We start from the raw sequence: 19,847 nt of genomic DNA on the forward strand, positions 1-19,847 counted from the left end.
CTTTCTGCTTAACCCATGCCCTGCCCGCCCCAGCCCCCGCCTCATGCCCCCTTGGGGATCCCTGCCTGTTTGTTCTGTTGCCTAGGTCGGCCTCAGCTGCAGCGAGTCTGTTGGGGCGGCCATGTGCTGGAACACCCTCATTCTGGGCAGGACGACAGCCCCCCCTGGGCCAGCCCCAGGGCCAGCCCCGCTGCCCCCTGCGCTGTGGCAGCATGTCCTGCCCTGGCAGGCAGACCCCTGCTCCGCAGGGGCAGCAGAGGGGCGGGCAGGGCCTGGCCCCACCTGAGCCCCGTGGGGAGCTCACCAGGGAGGGGTGGGAGTGTGCCTGCCTAGCACAGGCCGGATGGAGCGGAGCTGCGGAGCGTGTGGCCGGTATGTGCGTGGGCGGCAGGCAGGGTGGGGGGAGAAGCGGGGAGAGGAAGCAGCAGAGGCAACAGAGTCTCCTTGATAAGCAGTTTCCTGAACACTTTCAAACCCTGGCGCCTGACCCACTCATGCACCACGCGCAGCCCTAGCGCTGAGGAGCCGCGGGGCCGGCCCGCTCAGGGCCCCAGGTAAGCACCCGGCGCGATCCTGAACTAGCCTGCAGCGATGGGGCAGCCAGGGCCCCGAGCTGGGGACGGGTGGGCAGCAGGTCCCGGGCACCTCTGGGCTGCAGCTGTGGGCAGAGACGATGTGCAGGGCGGGTCTGTGCCTTGATGGCTTCCTGAGGAGAGGGCAGCACAGATACCATGGGGATGGGCACAGGATTAGGACCTGGACTGCAGCGCCAGGCAGAGGCTATGGTGGGGCCTGTCCCGACATGGCGCCCAGGTTCACCGTGTGTGGCACCGGCCGGGTGCTCCTAACTAGGTGTGTCTGGAGATGGCCGAGGGGCTGCATTAGCATTAGAAGGCTGGTGCCCTTTACCCAGTGATCACACTCCAAGGCTGGACTCTTCTGGGGACACCTGCCCCGGCCTGCCAGTGGGGTTCCCCACACAGGCCTTGGCGGGAGGAGCGGGGAAGGCCAGAACTCAGCCCCTCCCTCCCTTAGCCCAAACAGGTGCACCTCAGGCCTGTCACGCAGGGACGGTGGAGTTTCCAGGGAAACTCCTCCCGTCTCCCTGGGGCCAGTCAGCCAGGCACGGACCCCCTGGCATGGAGCCGGATATAAACCTGGCAAGCTGGGTGCCACATTCCTCCACAGCATGGTGAGCCACAGGGAAGTGGTACAGTGACCCTGGCCCCCTCCACAACAGATGTGTCCCAGCCATAGCCCCATGAGCCCTGGGCACTGTTAGGATCTGGATTCGGCTTGGCCCATCGTCCCCAGCTGCCCGTGTGCAGTGCCTCATCCCCACACTTTTGGACACAGCCTGCTCAAACCCCATCCCTCTGGGCTGTCCTGCCCTCTAAGCCCCCTTGCTGTGGGGAGGTCCCAAGGCCTAGCCCCGCCAGCCTGGTCTTGACTTCATCTTTAATGCCAAGAGCGGAGTGCCCGGGGGAGAGGCTAATAGTGAGGCCTGGGCTTGGGGATCGTGGGGCAGATCTAGACTAGCTTTCTAGTTATGCTGAAACTGGGACTGGTTCCAAAGGAGGATCTGAGCCCATGACGAGGCTGTGCCCAGGCCCAGATGAGTAGGGCTTCTGGACACCCCCCGTGAGAGCCAGGAGGTGCTGCAGGACCCATGGGAATTGGATGGAGAAGGAGAAATATAGACCCCCCCACCTCCCATCCTAGCCCCTCAATCTCTGTTCCAGACTCCACCTCTCTCCCTCACAATTCCCCATTGCTGGCTCCTCGGTATTTCGGATCATGTGAGGTTGATAGGCAGGCCCCAGCCTGGGGCTGGCTAGTCCCCGAACCCAGCAGACTGTAGCAGAGCGACACGTCCTTGTCTGCACAGGAAAGCTGCACCAGGCTAGCTTAGGGCTCTCTCCAACCAGGTTAGTTTAAGGTTTAATCCCTGTGTGGACGCTCAGATTTCAGGCTAAAAGCAGCGGCTTGCAGTTTGGTTTCAACCTCTTCGCACTCGGAGGAACCTCCGTTGACTAAGCCTAGTTAATGTGGAATAAGCCTGTCCACACAGCCTAGCGCACCGTTCTAACAAAACCGGCCTAAAACCTGATTTAAGTTCAGCTGCTGCAGCTTTCCCTTAGCCAGGGCCCGAGAGCGCGCACCAGAGCCCGCTTGATTCTCTCCATCAAAATGGCGGAAAGAAGGAAGGTTGTCCACAGGAGAACATCACTCTGATTTCATGCAAGTTTCCCCTCTCACTCCCTTTAGAGGAAGTCTGGAGTGTCTCTTTTGGGGCCATAGAAGTTACTCTACTGACACCTTAATTATAGGTATCAGAGTGGTAGCAAAAACAATGAGGAGTCCTTGTGGCACCTTAGAGAATAAGCTTATGCCCAAATAAATTTGTTAGTCTCTAAGGTGCCACAAGGACTCCTCATTGTTTTTGCTTAATTATAGGTGTGGCTTTAGAGACAATAGCGAAACCGGCGTCAAAGGCTGCACAGATGCTCAGATGTGGGGTTTCCAGTAGGCTGATTTCAGTCTAGCTTAGGTCAGCTGCAAGCAGGTTTAATCTAAACCCAAACAAGCTGCTTTTAAACTGAAATTGGAGCCCACGCAGGGGGTTGCATCAACTGAAGTGTCTTGGTTTAAAAGCCAATCGGTGACCTTGTCCACACACACAAACATCCTGCTGTCGCTCTCCCAGTTTAATGAAAGGGCAGGGGCAGCTGTGCTGGTACAAAGGGGTTTGTCCTGGTGTAAAGGGGTTTACACCGGGATTGCTTATTCCGTACAAGAAGGGGAATAAGGCGCCTTTATCCCAATGTAATGGTGTCTGGTGCTATCGGTGTAGCTAACAAATCCCTCCCCTAATCGACATGGCTAAAACCTGGGTGCAGAGCAGGCCTGAGTTAAAGCGGTGCAATTTCCCATGCACCAAGGCAAGGAAGCAGGGGAGGACCCATCTCCTTGGCCCTTTCCCGCCTGCTGGCCCGCTGTCTCACATCCCCACTCCCTGCCCGCTTTCCCTGCGTTCGCCCTCTGGTGCCAGCCCCCCAAGTCTCAACCCTCCCAGAAGCTGGGCAGCTGGGGTGAGCCCGTGCTCTCCAAGGCTGGACCCTCTGCTGCCGGCAGCCTTGCCAGTTGCGCCCCGCTGCCCCAGCTAATCAGCCTTGGCGGCATGCCGTCTTGCTCAACTGCATGGTTAAGCCAGCTTCCTCCAACGGTTGGTGCGGGGGCAGTGGTGTGGAGGGGGTGGGGAATCTCTCTGAGCCGGTGCCCTCTCTCCTCAGAGCTCCCGTGTCAGCAGAGGATGGATCCCCATGGCACTGGAGAGCCTGGCCCATAGGGCTGTGCTGCCTGGGGCAGAGAAGCAGCGCCAGCCCTGCCCATTGCTCAGGTAGCAGAGTGCCAGGGAACGGTTGCTCCCGCTGCTTGCTTACAGCCGTATTCCTCCCCATTGTCTTTACCCTTCTTCCCCCTACCCCGGTCCATTCCACCCCCTGTACCCTTCTCCTTCCCCTCCCTCCTGATGGCAGAGGGCAGGGAAGCTGGCACTGCCCCTGGCTCCCGCTCGCATTGTCCCTCCTGCAGCTCCACAGAGAGCCCGGAGCCGATGGGCCCCGATCCCCAGCTGGGGTCACTCGTTCAGCTCTGTTGGCCTGGCCGGAGCGACAGCGACTTACCCCAGTGGAGGAGCTGGCCCGGTGAGGGTGGAGAGGGAGGTCACTAGGCAAGTGACACAAAGGGGCAAACAAATCATTGCCAGAGGCTGAGCGGGGAGCGTGGGACTAGCCCAAGCCGTAAGTGACTGCAAAGGGAGGAGGGAAGGCCTGGCCGTGGGAAGGGGCAGGGGTCTGCGAAGGGATACGGCAGCCCGTGCCGTGGGGCACTTGGGGGTGAAGGCGTAGGGCAGCAAGGAGCGTCACTCTCTGGCTAGCTCTGTGGCAGGGTTTGGGGGTGGTGTAGAGGCAGGAACGACGCATGGTTCTGCCAGGAGGGGCAACCATAAGCAGCATCGGGAGCATCGGGGTGGAAAGGCTGCTGTGGCGCCTTGCAGAAGCCGGGACACCTGGGGCAGCGGCTGCAGCGGGGCCATGCCGGCACCGGCACCGTGCCCCCCAGGTCAGAGGCTGCAGCTGGGCTGTGCCAGCACCATGTCCACCCCCTCACGCTCTGGGAGTTACAGATCTGCCCTAGCAGGCAGGGATGGCTTTAGGGCGATTCAGCCGATTCCCCAGAATCGGGCCCCATGCCCCTAAGAGGCCCCCGCAACGTCCCAAAGGAGCTGCCGCCGAAGTCCCGCCACTGTCTTCGGTGGCAGCTCAATTGCTGCCGCTGAGGAAGGTCCCTCCGCCGAAGTGCCACCAAAGGCACCGGCAGCCGATTGAGCTGCCGCTGAAGTACCGGCACTGTCGTCGTCGTCAGCTCAATCATTGCCGCTGTCTTTGGCGGCATTTCAGCAGGGGGTCCTTCCTCCGTGGCAGCGATTGAGCTGCCGCCGAAGACAGCGGTGGGACTTTGGTGGCAGCTCCTTCGAATTGGGCCCCGCGGTGCCTAAAGCCGGCCCTGCTAGCAGGAACCAGCCAAAGGACCTAGGCCAGAGTTTTCACCTGAGTTTGGGGCCCGTTCCTGGGAGTCCAGCTCCAACTCATAGGCCTGATTGCCAGGAGTGCTGTGGGCTGAGATGCTCTGCTCTGTTGACTGAGCCGACGCTGGGCCACTTGCCCGCTGGCTATCCAGGTTGTGCTGGCCAGCCCCAGAGAGGAGCAGTGGGCCTTGCTGCGCCCCTGCTGGCAGCTGAACGGGTGTTTTGTGTTTTCCAGACGCCTTTCCCCCGATGGCTCATTGATCCTCTCTGAGCCTTGGCCCGCTGGGACCCGTTTGCACCCTCTGTGCCTCAGTGTGAGGGCTCCGCTGCTGACACAGCATGGTCCAGGACTGCTCGGCATGCTCTGGAGTTCATAGCGCCAGTCTGCCAGGCCGGGCAGCCCAGGCAGCGATGGACAAGGTCGGCACGCCCGGTCCCTCTGCTAAGAAACATGTGCGGCTGCAGGAGAGGTGAGCAGCAGCCAGGCACCGATGGGCCTTACAGGCCACGTCCGGGGTAGAGGGCTCTGAGCAGTGCACTGAGCCGCCTTGGCAGAGCGTCAGCAGGCAGCGTCGGAGAGAGGAGACAGCAGGCTCTAGGCCGCTTGCTGCTCTGAGCTGCCAGCCGGCCCCCGAGGGAGACAGGCCCTGGATTAAGCCCCCAGTCAGGCCTAGGGACCCCCAGCGAATGCGTCCCAGCTGGGCTCAGCATGGGGAGAGAAGTTGCATCCTTGGGGATCCAACGCCCAAGCCCCAGGGCTGCGGGGAGCTGGTGCCAGCCTGCAGGAGGGGTGGGGAACTGCCGTCTGCACCCACCACAGCTCCTGCGTGGCCATGGTTTGAGAACGCTCATTGGGCCCGTTTTATACCCAAAGCAACAGCAGCCTGGGTCTTATGTGCGCTGGGTGCCCAGTCAGCTGCTAGGGGGCTGCAGGGCCTGGAGCAGGAGCTGCTGGGGGCCAGTCGGGCTGGGGCTGTTCCAGGCTGGGTTTGCAGGTGAATTGCCTGACCCTAATCCAGGGCCTTGGAGAGTCACATGTGGGTCCAAGATGGCGGTAAAGTGCTCTTCCTGCCCCCCCCCCCCGAGCCTGGGCAGCACCTCCCCTCACATATCCTCAGGGACCCTGCTCTGCCCCCATGGCATCCTGCCATTAGAGCCCCACAGACCCACCCGGCACAGTGTCCTCTGCAGAGCTATGCCTGCCCAGACTTGCACTCTCATCCCTATTGACTCTGCCTGGGGGCCAGGCAGGGGGGGAAAGGGGGAGCGCACAGCTTCATCTCAACAAGCCGCTCTGCCTTGCAGGAGAGGCTCCAATGTGTCTCTGGTGCTGGACATGAGCTCGCTGGCGAGTGTGGAGCCGATCCGCTCAGTCTGCACCCCCCGGGACATCACGCTGCGGTTCCTCAGGACATCCAGCCACGTCCTGACTGGTGTGGAGCTGCAGCAGCGAGCCAGGAATCTGGCACAGCTTCAGGAGGAGTTCTCGGTGAGACGCTGGCTCTGCCTTTTGCCCACCCCTCCCAGTCTCATCAGGGTGCCCCCTTGCCCACAGTCAGGCCGCTCCCCTCCCACCAGCCTTCCCGAGGGCACACCCGTCGGCCTGGTGTTCAGTACCTCACAGGGAAGGGCACTAGCTCTACCCAATCCGTGGCCGGGACTGACTGGGCATCCCCCCCTCTGCAGAACAATCTAGGGGACTGAGCTGGGGGTTCTCCGGGGCACGGCCCTCGCAGAGTGGGCTATGCTGGCAGAGCTGCTATCCGACCGCACAGGGGAAGCAGGCCCGGTGCTGGTGGGGCGCAGCTCTCCTCAGCTGGGAATCTGGATCATTAGTATGTGCAGGAAGTGTTCTCTGCCCCCTGGGATGTTTGTCTCTGCTCTCATTACCTGCCCATTCCAGGCGGGTTGTGCCGGGGGTCTCCATCCCTGGGGCAGTGGGAGCAGGCATGGTGCCCAAGGCTTATGCTCAGGTGCCCCGGGCATTGGCTAGGAAGGGCCCTTCCGTAGCCTGGTCAGGAACAAATGCTGCCAACAAGCCCTTCTCACAAACGTGTCAGGAGGGGCCGGAAAATGGGTCCCGCCAGAACCCAGTCGCGCTGGCAGAGTCCTGGGGGGCAGCAGGCGTCTCTCTGAGCCTGGCCCAGCCAGAGCGGTGGCGAAGGGATTTCAGCAGCCATCTCCTTCTCCTTCGCAGAAAATCCCCCCCAACTTTGTCAACCCGGAGGAGCTGGACATCCCCGGACGGGCCTCCAAGGACAGATACAAAACCATCCTCCCGAGTACGTGCCACTCCCTCCTGCTGTGTGTGGGGGGGTAAGCTAGGGCCCGGGGGCATCTGGAGAAGGTTCTGCTTGGGAGCGTGTGTCCTGGGACAGTGAGGGGTGCACCCTAACGAGCATCCCCTGGGTTTCAGCCCAGCTGCCCCCTGTTTCTCCTAGACACCCGGCGAGCAATGTTCAGCCCATGGTCACTGAGCTCTGTGCATACGTGTGGGTTCCTCAATGGATTTTGCCCCTTCGCGTGAGGGCCTGGGACTGAGTGTGTTTGCAAGGGAGTGGAGGCCGGGCCGAGGTCGGTCCTGCCTTGCGGGCTCCACTGCTCCGGGGCTAATCTCGTCTCCGTCTCCTAGATCCTCACAGTCGCGTCTGCCTCAGGAAAGCCGGCAGCCAGGAGGAGCAGGACTACATCAATGCCAACTACATCCAGGTGAGTGTCTGCCCATCCTGAGACCCGCAGAGCCACAGGAGCTGGAGCTCTCCACATGCCCACAGCCCTGGGCCTGGGAACCCAGCTGATCTGATCTGCAGGGCTGGGCGAGGAGACCTGGCCGAGCATTTAAGCGGGCAGGACGTGGCGTCCCCTGAGTCAGTTTAGACCTGTGTGCCAGGGGGTGCTGGCTGCTGGCAGTGAAATCTCTGCTGGGTGCTTTGCATCCACGGTCACACAGCGGCAGACCTGGGGCTAGAGCTGCAGCCATTTCACTTCCATTCCTTCCAGTGTCGTGCCCCGGCTGGCTCACCCCAATTCCTGCTGCAAGCCTATGCACAGGGCCCTTTGCTGTAGATCACTCAGGCCAGTGCCACGCGGCCCGTGGGATCACGCATGCTCCTTGCATCGGACCCTGAGCCATCTGCACGGCCTCCAGACGGCTACAGGCAGCCAGCCAGAGTCTGCCTGCAGAGCTGCCAACTCTCGCGATGTTCGGGGCGTCGGGAAGCCCCAGCTCCCGGGAGCCTGGGATTGTGTGGCAATCTCAGTGTTCACTTAAAAACCCTTCCTAGCCTCTGTGGCTGCAGAGCAGAGCTAGAAAAGGCGACCCTAGAGGCTGCTAACCCTGGAGAGGAGCCAAAGAACCTGCCTGGTGCTTGCTGTTTTCCTTTGCAAGCCAGTCTCATGGGGTGGGGCACTTAACTCATGATTTTTAGATGACAGGGATCCCGGGGGGAGTGAACGGGGCCCCGCCCCCATCCCTTGGGGACACTATGACACTGAGCTGTCAGCTGCCCCGAGTCTACAAGGCACACGGATTTAGCCAGACACCATTTCCCCACTCTGGCTTGCAGCAGAGGTAGCGTGATCTAGTGGTTAGAGCACTAGACTGGCCCTCAGGAGACCCTGGATTCTATTCCAGGCTGTGCTGCTGGGGCTGGTCACTTTGGGTTAGGTTCACAAAGGGATTTAGGCACCTAAGTCCAACATTCAGGTGCTGCTGCTGCCTAACCTTGTAGGCACCTGCTTCCGCCAGGTGGTGCATGCAGGCATGGCTCTGTCCTGATGCTGCCGAGCAGCTCAGAGCACTGAGACAGGACTCTCAAGCGAGGCATTCCCTTGCCTAGCTTGCCAGCGGGGCTCCTGCCCAGCCCAGCTCTCCCACATCCCAGGTGAGGGCCCCATCTACCAGGCTCTTACCTACAGTGGGGTGGAGGGAGGCTCTCTCTTTGTGGTTGGGTGGGGGTTGCAGGAAAGGGCTGGCCTGGGCACCTGGCTCGGGGCTGAGACTTCCCCTGGGCAGCAGGCACCTAGACGTTAAGGCATTGCAATGCACCTTTGTGAAGCTAACCTTCCTCTTGCTCTGTGCCTCAGTTTCCCCATTTGTAAAATGGAGATCACGCTACTGACCTCCTTTGTAAACTGATTTGAGATTTACTGATAATAAGTGCTAGAGAAGAGCTGTGTATTATTATTAATGGGGGAATCCCAGCCCTTGTGAGGTGGTGACCCCTTGGTCTGACGTGCTCCAGGAATGAGGTGGGGAATTTCCATTGGGTGTGGGGGGGAGGACTCAGAGAAGTGGGTGTCAAGTAGGAATTCTTTTATTTCACCTGTTTGATCCAGCCCAGCTAGGCAGTGACTGATGTGCTCATTGGCCTGAGTGACATGAGTTGATGGGTCTCCACCCACTTCCCAGGGATTAGGTCCCCAGAACTACCAGCTCAGCCAATGCCAAGTGGTGTCAGAAGTGGGATCTGGGAAGCAGGGAGGTGTGTTTGCTGGCTGGGAGCAATGTCTCTCTCTAGAACTCTGCTCCCAAAGGGAGGTTCAGCAGATGGAGTCTCCTACCCAACAGACACACAGCGCATTATTGTACCTTGGGGAACATAAATGGGGAAAAATGCGTCAGAACTTTACAGGAGGAAACACTAATGCAGAAACACCCTCTGTGCAGTGCGATTTTAGACTGATTTGGTGGTGGTGCCCTCTTGTGGCCAGAGGAAGTATTGCACCCTCCACTCACCAGCGTTTACAGGGTTGTGAAACATTTTCCATAGGAGCCAACATTCAAAAGCAACGAACAGCGGAACAGGGACTTGCAGGGGGGGAGTAAGGGTCAGTTTGTGATCCCCACTGAAACACACCAGGATCAGTTAACTTGGGGGGCCAAGAGAAAGCAGGGCAAGGGTTTAATTAGCACCTCAACAAGGTGCATGCTCAGTTCACAGCATCCCCAACCCTGCACAGGGAGCTTCAGGAACCCATTTCCTGGGTGAATCTGAATGGATTTGGTACCGAGTGAGAGAGGGATTGGAATAATAACACTTAGCAGGTCTTCTCTTTCCAGAGCTTCACAAATACTAAATCAGTGTCATCACCCATGTGGGCTGGATGGGTAAACTGAGGCACAGAACAGTTAGGTCACTTGCCCAAGGGTCATAGAGTACGTCAGTGCCAGAGTCGAGCTTAGCTTAGAGGACTCCTGATTCCCAGTCTTGTGGCTAGGCCACAGGCACCAAACCTGAGTCTCTTGTAAGGTTACAAGCCTCATTTATGCAGCTGTCTGAACACAGGCAGCAGACGGTTAAGGTCTCAAGGGGCGTTTGATGGGGCAGTCCAACAGTCAGGCCTAGACCCAGTGTAACACTGCATTGCCGTGTGAAAATGCATCACGTCACAGGTACACAGCGGTCATGCCATCCAAGTGTGAGATCACTGCCCTACCCATACACGGTGCGCGCGCACACACACACACACACACACACACACACACACACACACACACTGCCCTTGTGCATACCCTCCCCTTGCACACTTACACATATTTCGATATCTGGATTCTGCCCTTGTGCACACACACAAATGGACACACACACACACACACATTTCCATATCTGATTTCAGTGTTTCACAAAACCCACTGTACATAGTTTCAGCTTGTGCCACTATATAAAAATAGCTGTAACACAGCAGGGAACTGGCTAATTTGTGTCATATTTGAATACCTGGCAGGGCATGATCTCTTGTAAAGATCTCTCCAACACATTTGATGACACATCAGCCCCCACATGGAAATGAGCCTATTTCCAGATAAGGTTTCACTGTGAAAACTTTCTGCAGTGAGTAGCTGGTGGGGATAAGAACTCACCTTGGCCAGACCCCGGAGACCTTTGCTGTGTGTCTCCTGTGAGCTGCCAACCTCTGTCCCCTAAAAGACGAATTCTCTACACTTCTCTGACAGAACAGCCCCTGGCAATTTAGCATTCTGCAGTAATAACACCTAGCACTTGAATAAGGCTCTCAGCACTGCCAGCCTCATGCATTCAGAAACAATGGGGCCCAAAAATAGTTATTGGCTTAAAAACCATGAGATTTTTTTAAAAAGTGTGGTTTGCTGTCTGGTTTGAGTGTTTAGGTTACACTTGGGTCATATTTTCTGGATTTCCCACATAATCATGAGGGCTGGAAATTTACTACTACTTTTTAAACAAATAAAACTGAGATTTTGATGACTCCAGGAGCTGGAGAAAAGACATTGAATATTATGAGACTCGTGATAAAATTGTGAGAGTTGACAACACTGGATTTTTCTTCTTGAAAGAGCTAATCAAATGACAAATGTTAATCAATTACTGCACCACCCACCTGGGTAAAAAATATTATCTTCATGTGATAAGAACATAGGAATAGCCAGACTAGATCAGAGCCAAGGTCCAGCTAGTCCAGTAATCTGTCTCAGATAGTGGCCAGCACCAGATGCTTCAGAGGTAAAATCTGGGGCAAAATCAGAACTTGGTCCTGCTAGTGAAGGCAGGGGGCGGGACTCGATGACCTTTCAGGGTCCCTTCCAGTTCTAGGAGATAGGTAGGTGTAAGAACCCTGTAGTAACAGATGTGGGATAATCTGCATCCCCTCTGCATTAGGTCTCTTCATGGTCCCTAATAGTTAGGCCATGTCTACACTATGGCTCCACCAGCACAACAACAGGGCCGCAGCTGTGCCTCTGTAGCATCGTAATGTAGCACACTTCCTACAGTCATAGAAAGGTTTTTCCATTGATGTAGGTAATCCACCTCCCCGAGCAGCAGTAGCTAGGTTGTTGGAAGAATTCATCTGTCAACACCAGCTGTGTCTACACCTGGGGTTAGGTCAGCTTAACTCTGGAGCTCAGAAATGTAATGTTTCACACCCCTGAGCACCATAGCTATGTTGAACTAACTTTTAAGTGTAGACCAGGCCTTAGAGCAGGGGTTCCCAGACTTGGTTCATGGCTTGTTCAGGATAAGCCCCTGGCGGGCCGCGAGATGCTTTTATATGTAATAATGCAGCTTCAGTCATTGTCATGCTACAGAGTGTGCTGGGCCCCTCCGTCTCTTGCCCTGGGTGCCCAAGCCTAATATTGGGCATTCTTAAAAGACACCCCAAATATGTCCCTCTCTTTGCCTTACTACTTACACTGTTGTAGGTAGCTGTGCTCATTCGAGGGCCTCCTCGTTGCTTATTCTCTCAATCCATTGGACTTTGCATGCTCCACGCAGACACCTGCATTGCAAGCTGTTTGGGTTGCATTTGATGGACTTATGATTTTGCCAGCTCTCTGCTCCAGTGCAGAGGCTGGTTAGGACGGTGCTGCTACAGAGCTTAAGTTAGCATAATTAGCAAAACTACCAATCTTCCATATCCACCACAACCCGCTGTGACTTATGGGCCGAGAGACCAGAGACTCCTGGCTGTTGTCCCTGCCAATGCAGCTCTTACCTAGCCCTCTCTCCCCCTCTGTCCCTCCTAGGGCTATGCAGGGCGCGCCCGAGAGTACATCGCCACGCAGGGGCCCATGCTGAACACAGTGGTGGATTTCTGGCAGATGGTGTGGCAGGAGGGCGTGCCGCTTATCGTCATGATCACCAAGCTCAAGGAAGGCAAAGAGGTACGGTCCGGGCTGGCTTCGCCCCTGCTGGCTGTACGGTACCCAAGGGAGACGGGTGGCATTTAACCACCGCCCAGAGCTGGTGGCAGTGGGGGCTACAACTAACCCCTGATATAGGAGACCGTACACAGAATGAAGATTAATCAAAACTGCTGTGAAATTGGAGCTTTCCAAACATGGGGCTCGACTATCCTCTCACTGTACACTGGAATAACCCCTTTGGCCCCAGTGGGTCACTCCTGATTTACACCAGGGTGAGGGGGAATTGGGCCCAGTGGGTCACTCCTGACTCACACCTGGGTAAGTGAGGGGGTATTGGGCGCAGTGGGGTTACTCCTGATTTACACTGGAGTGGGGGGGGGATTGGGCCCAGTAGGGTTACTCCTGATTTACACCAGAGTGAGGGGGGAGATTGGGTCCAGTGGGGTTACTCCTGATTTACACCGGAGTGGGGGGGATTGGGCCCAGTGGGATTACTCCTGATTTACACCAGAGTGAGGGGGGGAGATTGGGCCCCAGTGGGGTTACTCCTGATTTGCACCGGAGTGGGGGGGGATTGGGCCCAGTGGGGTTACTCCTGATTTACACCGGAGTGGGGGGGGATTGGGCCCAGTGGGGTTACTCCTGATTTACACCGGAGTGAGGGCGGATTGGGCCCAGTGGGGTTACTCCTGACTCACACTGGGGTGAGTGAGAGGGGACTCGAGCCCTGTGACCGTACAGTTTGAGCTGCACTTACCGACCCTACCCTGCACCCTGGTCACGCGGGCTCTGGGCAAAGGGCTCTTTGGGAAGCTGGCTGGCTGATGAGCTAATGGGATAAGGAGGCTCAGGGCAGCTGGCGGGAAGGGGAGCAGGCTAGCAGCAAGCTGAGCCGCTAGCACTTCCCGGGCCTGGCTCTGGGAAGAGCTCTTAGCCAGCCCCGAGGGATGGGGTGGGCGGCACAGTCACGGTCAGAGGCAGCTGGCACTATGAATGCCGACTAGGGGACAGTGGCCTGTTCGCCCCAGCTGGCCCCGGGTCCTGGCTGGTTCTGCTGATTCCAGCACCTTGGCCCTGTTCCGGCCAAACCAGCCTGGATGCCACCCCGCCGTCTCGCCAGCTTCTGCCCCTGCCCCACTCCAGCCGCTTCTGCTGATTTCCAGGTGTCCTCTGCCTACCCTGCTGCTTCTTTCTTTGGGCAGGAGGTGGGATGGCACAGTCGTGGCTGCCTGCGGGGAGCACAGCCAGGCAGGGGGCCCTGCACAGAGGCTGCTGCTGGGCCTGGTACCTACGAGGTCGGGGGAGCCCAAGTTGAGGGCAGGAAGGGACACGCAGGAGGCTGGAAGATGGGGGAAGGGACGGCGATATGTCCCTGTTCATCATGTATCCCCACACTCAGCACTGCCCCCTGCTGTCCCCGTAAGCCACTGTGCCAGCCGCGCTCAGACCCCGAGCGGGTGCCCTTGGACGCTCCCTCACAGTGAATCCCTGCCTTCCACTTCCAGAAATGCGTCCATTACTGGCCTGAAAAGGAAGCCACCTACGGCCCGTTCACCATCCGCCTTCAGGGAGTGAGCGAGCAGGCGGAGTACACAGTCCGGGATCTCACCCTCCAGGTGAGTTGGAGCCCCCCGAGCCCAGGACAGTAGTGAGGAGGTATAGCTCAGTGGTTTGAGCATTGGCCTGCTAAACCCAGGATTGTGAGCTCAATCCTTGAGGGGGCCATTTAGGAATCTGGGGCAAAAATCTGTCTGGGGATTAGTCCTGCTTTGGGCAGGGGGTGGGACTAGATGACCTCCTGAGGTCCCTTCCAACTGATATTCTATGATGGAGGAGTGCGGGGGTGGGATTGAGCAGCAGTGACATGGGTAAAAGAATCCATCCCAGGAAGGATGGGGAGACTTTTGATCCCTGCAGAAGGGAGGGGTCTCTCCTCCAGGAGTGGCGCAAAGGTTTTTGCCGCCCTAGGCAGCAGCGCTCCTCCTCTGAGCATTCAGGGGGCCTGGGGTCTTCGGCGGCGGGGGTCCTTCCGCTCCATGTCTTCGGGGCACTTCGGCTGCGGGTCCCGGAGCGAGTGAAGGATCCACCGCCAAATTTCCGTCGAAGATCCAGAGTGGAAGGACCCCCCACCACTGAATTTCCGCTGAGGGTGGCAAAATGCTGCCCCCCAAATCCTGCCGCCCTAGGGGACTGCCTAGGGTCGTCTAGTGGAAGCGCTGGCCCTGCTCTCCTCTCCCTGTCTGGAGAAGGAGTTCACCATCAGAGCTCCTCTCTGGCCTTAATTCCCAGCCCACCAGCCCTCTCCCCACAAGTGGCCAGAGTTAAGGGGAGAGCTCTGGATCCCCAGCCCCTAACCACTCCCTGCTCTCAGTGATGCTGGTGCAATCTGGGTTTCACCATTGAATCAAATGGAGTTGGTGTATTTACCCCGGTTTAATGGAGAGGAGAGTTTGGGCCATAACACTTTGGGGTTGAATTTCCTTTGGCAAGTGCATAGCCTGTCAGGGCAGAAGGAGGGGAGCAAGGGCTGGGGATCCCGCCGGGTGAAGCCTCAGGAAAGACCTGCCTGTCTGCATTGCTGGCGATGACCCACTGGCTCTGCATAGTCAGACCATGCTGGCCTTAGCCCCAGTGTCTGGGTCCCTGTCTTTGGGAACAGGAGCCCTCTGGGACTGGAAGGGCAGTACTCACCGTATCCATCCGCATGCCATTGAGATCAAGGACGTAGTCAAAGAGGGATCGGACATTTACGCGGATAGTGAGACTATCCAGTGTGCGAGTTAATGCAGACAAAGAGTATTGGAACTGAGAGAGCGCCTGGTGCCCAGGGCTTCACCCGGTCTCTAGCTATTAGAGATCAGGAGGAGACCTTCATGGGAGCAGGTTATCGCATGTCTGCCTGCTCTGGGGTTCTTGCACCTTCCTCGGAAGCAGCTGTTGCTGGCCACTGTCGGAGCCTGGACACTAGCCTGGATGGGCCTGGGGTCTGATCCAGCCTGGCCAGGCCATGTTCCTATGTTCTTGTTTCTCTTTCACTCCGATGGCTGGGAAGCTCGAAGGTGAATGTCGCTCAGTGAAGCACGTCTTCTTCCCCTCCTGGCCCGACCAGCAGGCCCCCGAGTCAGCCAAGCCCCTGCTGCACCTGGTGTCGGAGGTGGAGCAGATCCTGCAGGCTGCACCCAGCACGGGGCCCGTGGTCGTTCACTGCAGGTGAGAGCCTTCCCTGCACCCCAGGGTGGGAGGAGGAGTGTGGAGTCTGCTTCCGCCTGAATGAACAGTGGGGTGGGCTGGCAGAGGTTGGGAGGGGACCTTTGGCCACTCAGCCGAGCCACTTGTAGAGGAGGAGCATGCGGCAGGAACCCGCCCTCTTTCCCGTTGCTCTCCTCGCTGCACCCGCGGGTGTGAACGCTGGTTGGGAGTCTCTTCTGCTCCCTTCATCCTGGGTGCAGCGGGTTGGCTTCACGGCAGGACTCTGGGAATTGAGGCTCGTGCAATGGGCTGAGTGCCATGCACACACTTCGGGGGCTGAGCTATCCTGCTGGTTTCCCCATGAATCCCTCCCTAGGCAAGTGACCTCCCCACAGAGCTTCCACGCCTGCTCACTGACTCGCCACATTACTGACAAGCGAATCCTGGGCTGGTGGAAGGTGTCCCGCTGACCTAGTCAGCCTTTGGCCCTTCAGGCTCCATGACCAATTCATCAGCTGGCCTCTTGGGGTGGGAGGATGGCCTGGGAATTGGGAGACCCAGGTTTGAGTCCCAGCTCTGCTACAGACTCCCAGTGTGACCTTAGGTCAGTCACTTTGGCTCAGGGCCTAACTTCCATTGACATCAGTGGAAATCTGGGCCGAAGCCTCCCTGTGTCTTGGTTCTCCACTGGTACCTTGAGGGTAAAAGCACTGCCCTGCCTCCCGGGTGTCTGAGATTGTGAGAGGCTCAAATACTGCAGTGATGAGGGGGCTATAAACCTAAGCGAGACAGATAGCTGATCCTGGAGACAAGGGACCCAGTTGTGATGTGGACAAAAGCAGGGACCATAAGGAACTAGCCTCAGGCAGCTGATCAATCCACAGACATGACCGACCCAGGTCAGGAGGGAGCTGGAGACAAAAGGCTTTGTGCGCTGTCCATGGAGCTTTCCAGTGTCCTGTATCATCCACCCAGCTTCAGTTTGATCTGCCTTCTGTGTCCCATTCAGTGCAGGGATTGGTCGGACGGGCTGCTTTATTGCTACCAGGATTGGATGCCAACAGCTGAAGGCCAAAGGAGAGGTGGATATCCTGGGGATAGTGTGCCAGCTCCGCATAGACAGGTACATGCAGAGTGACAGCAAGGGGCCCGGGCCACCTGGGGCGTATGGAAAACCTGACTCCAACTGTGAGCGCAGAGCACCTGAAAATCTCATCCAAACTGCCCACCCTGCATTAAGCAGGATGTTCCACTAATGGATCTGACCTGCCTCAAGCCATAGAATCAACCTCAAGGCACAGGGAATTGTCTCCAAAGCACAGCCCCCAACACGTCAGCAGATCCTTGTCATTTCACCCCGCCCACCCTGGTGTTCTACATGTGGGATGGCCTCTGTGAGACAGAGCTCAGAGCAGCCCTTGCCACAAGCCCGACAATAAGCTATTTTGGCTCCCACAGTCAGGGCCAATGGATCTTAGGGACTTCAAGATGTGAGGTTGTCCTCAAGTGACTGCTTTAGAACTCTACAAAGAGATGCTCACTTATTTACACAAAACCGCAGAGGATCCCCTTTCAGGAGGGTCTAGTGCAATCCTTTTCACCATCCTTCCAGGGCTTGTCCATTGGGAGGGCCCCACATGCCTTGCCGGCTTTCCCGGGATACATTGCATCCAGGGATAGCAGAGACTCAGTCTGCTCTAGCTCCCCACAACCTGAATGAATTTCGCTTGAATTCTGACCCCACATGCTGGAAGGTCCGATCCTATCCTTATGGTCCAGTTCTAGGTATCAAGGCTTCAAGGCTGTGAGTTTATTTTTCATATGTGGCCGCCAAACAGAGCATTCAAATCCCATGTCTGAACACTGCTATCCACACTTAGATGCTGAAGCAGCATTTATTTGTTCCAGTAAGAATCTGGAGTAGACCAGATGCTGATCCCAGTTACAACAGGGGGATCCTGACTTCAGTGGAGTTACTCCACATTTGCACCAATTGAAAATCAGCAGACTCTGTCCTTTAATCCGGGCTGGGAACCACCTGCTAAGGCTTCCAAATCCCCAATACTGCTTAGAGAATTCCAGGTCAGCGAGGTTGCATTTCACTGTAGTTATTTGGGAATAGCAGGCAGGGCTGGAATGCCAATGCAGCGGAGAGTTCTCCAAGGAATTAATCGATCAGGTGGCTGCAGTTTAATTAAACCTTACCACAGACCATCTTTTCTTCTTCCAGAGGTGGAATGATTCAGACCAGTGAACAGTACCAATTCCTCCATCACACGCTGGCTATGTATGCTTCGCAGCTCCCCGAGATGACAGGCCCATAATAATCCCAGCCGTCTGCTGGGCTCTGACTTTCCCCGGGGTACTCTGAAGTCTCCAGCACCTGAGCCGACAGTAGAGCTACCAGGAAAGGGCTCCAGCTAGCCCTGGCTCCTTTCTGCTCACATCATGCCACCCTGGCAGCATGAGAGGAACTGTGGCACCCTTGAAAGCCGTGGCAAACCCGCCCTGAATCACGCTAATTACCTCCTGGCATCTTGTAATTGGGGTAATTAACTAGAGCTGCTTAGAAGTGTCCCAACACACAGCGATGCATTGCTAGCACAGGTTGGTTTGTGAGCAGATTTGAACAAAAAGAGGGATTCCGGTGGGGTTTTGTTGGTGCCATTTGCTATGAGCATGATGCCATTTTCACTGACGGAAACGGGCTTTTGCTTTCTAACCTGTGGCATTCTAGCCCCGACTCGACCAGCAAACTGTGCTAAGGAACTGGATATATGCTAGGAGCTGGAGCATGGTTTGCATTTGAACCCTCCAACCAGTTACATCAAGTGCGGACTGGAGCTGGTTACATTACATTGCAAATAAATAGCACCCTTGATTCTGTTTGTCAATCCTTTGTGAGTAAACGTTGATTCACAGGAGTGACTTCGCTCTTTGGAACGGCTTGCAGAGTTGATGTGAACAAATTTGAGTGCCAGGGTCGTTGCTAATGGCTCACTTCGACTATTTACTGTTCAGTGTGTGTGGCTGGTCACGTAGGTGACCTGCTGACAGAGGGGGTGGGAGTGAGCATTACTGGGCTCACCTGGCCTCCGCTTCATGCGTTCGAACCTGGGGAATTTGCAGCAAGGTACTAGGGAGTGCCACGTAGTGGGGGAGCCAGAAAGGAAGGGATTCACCAGTATAGTGCTTGGGCACTCAAGTGATCTCTCACCACCTCCCTTGCTAATTCCCATAGGCAAGGGACTGTGCAGGTTCCTCCCAGAGATTCCCACTCCCATGGAGTGCCTCAGGGCTTTTGCAGAAGGGGAAAGGGGGTAGCTCTGTGGCTTCCGCATCCCCAAAGTGCCGCGCCTCTGGCGGTGTTAATCTCAGGGGACCTGCGGGAGAGTTTACGCAGGGAGAGAACAACCTGGGGAATGCTCTTGGGGACACAGGTCCTGACCCAGACCAAACTGTCAGAGACTAAAACTTGATGCCTGTTCGGCGGCTGATGTGAAATCAATTGGGGAGTCTCCCTCCACAGCACAAAACCACAAGCGTGACTGGCACTGATTGGCTCCCTCACTGACAGTCTGAAAAGAGGGTCCAAGAAGTGAATGGCCGTGGAGATCAAACTCCCTTCTCACCTCTACGTGTCGCCTGTGGACAGTGGTAGGTAGACTGTGACTGGAAGATTGCCCTGCTGCTGCCCATGCTGTACCTTCCCTGGGAATAAGCAGATCTCCAGCACCCTGGGCTGCCAAAACAGCAGTTTTCATTGTTTGCACAGCACCCAGCACACTGGGGTCCTGGTCCATGACTATGGCTCTGCAGTGTTACCGTAATACACTTAATCATGTACAGCACCCAGCACACTGGGGTCCTGGTCATAGAATCATAGACTATCAGGGTTGGAAGGGACCTCAGGAGGTCATCTAGTCCAACCCCCTGCTCAAAGCAGGACCAATCCGCAACTGGTCCATGACTATGGCTCCGCAGTGTTACTGTAATACACCTAATCATGTACAGCGTCCAGCACACTGGGGTCCGGTCCGTGACTAGAGTTCCTAGGCACTACGACAATAAAAATAATAATAAATTCATCAGCATTAAATCCTCATGAGGAAAGAAGCTCTCGTTCTGGGGCTGTGTGGGTGCAGGTCAAATTTGGGTTTAATAAAGCAAGGCTCGCTTCCTGCAGTAGACGTTCCTGGGGAATGAGGATGTGCGTGGGGTCCCTGACACTGCTGATACAGCCCTGCAGGCCTTCTACACCCCTGATCCCGAACTCCGTGTTGTGTAGCCTCATCCTCCCCGACAGCACTATCCCGCTTGCCCAGCACACCTTGTGCTGAGCCCAGGGGCTGCCTCCAGAGCAGTTCCCAGGCATGCATGGGGGGGAGGGAGGCTTTGGAAAGGCTTTGGCTTGCATGAGCAGAGAAGTTGGTTGTTTCTGCT

At 56.8% G+C, this 19,847-nt stretch overlaps 1 protein-coding gene across 2 annotated transcripts; it reads left to right on the plus strand.

Moving 5' to 3' along the window:
• Positions 1 to 470: 470 nt before the first annotated feature.
• On the plus strand, positions 471 to 18,290 carry PTPN7 (protein tyrosine phosphatase non-receptor type 7). Of its 2 annotated transcripts, XM_054026800.1 has the most exons (11): positions 482 to 554; positions 3,294 to 3,400; positions 4,827 to 5,061; positions 5,897 to 6,080; positions 6,789 to 6,873; positions 7,224 to 7,300; positions 12,096 to 12,233; positions 13,721 to 13,831; positions 15,268 to 15,425; positions 16,414 to 16,527; positions 17,635 to 18,290. In XM_054026800.1, exons 3-11 carry the CDS (start codon positions 4,931 to 4,933, stop codon positions 17,726 to 17,728), a joined length of 1,092 nt encoding a protein of 363 aa, XP_053882775.1. In that variant the 5' UTR covers positions 482 to 554; positions 3,294 to 3,400; positions 4,827 to 4,930; the 3' UTR covers positions 17,729 to 18,290. The 2 variants fall into 2 exon arrangements, with proteins under 2 accessions (XP_053882776.1, XP_053882775.1); XM_054026801.1 differs by lacking the exon at positions 3,294 to 3,400 and having other exon boundaries at positions 471 to 554.
• The last annotated feature ends 1,557 nt before the right edge of the window (positions 18,291 to 19,847 follow it).

Source organism: Malaclemys terrapin, chromosome 4, assembly GCF_027887155.1.
Source record: "Malaclemys terrapin pileata isolate rMalTer1 chromosome 4, rMalTer1.hap1, whole genome shotgun sequence".
In the NCBI taxonomy this organism is placed as follows: domain Eukaryota; kingdom Metazoa; phylum Chordata; order Testudines; family Emydidae; genus Malaclemys; species Malaclemys terrapin.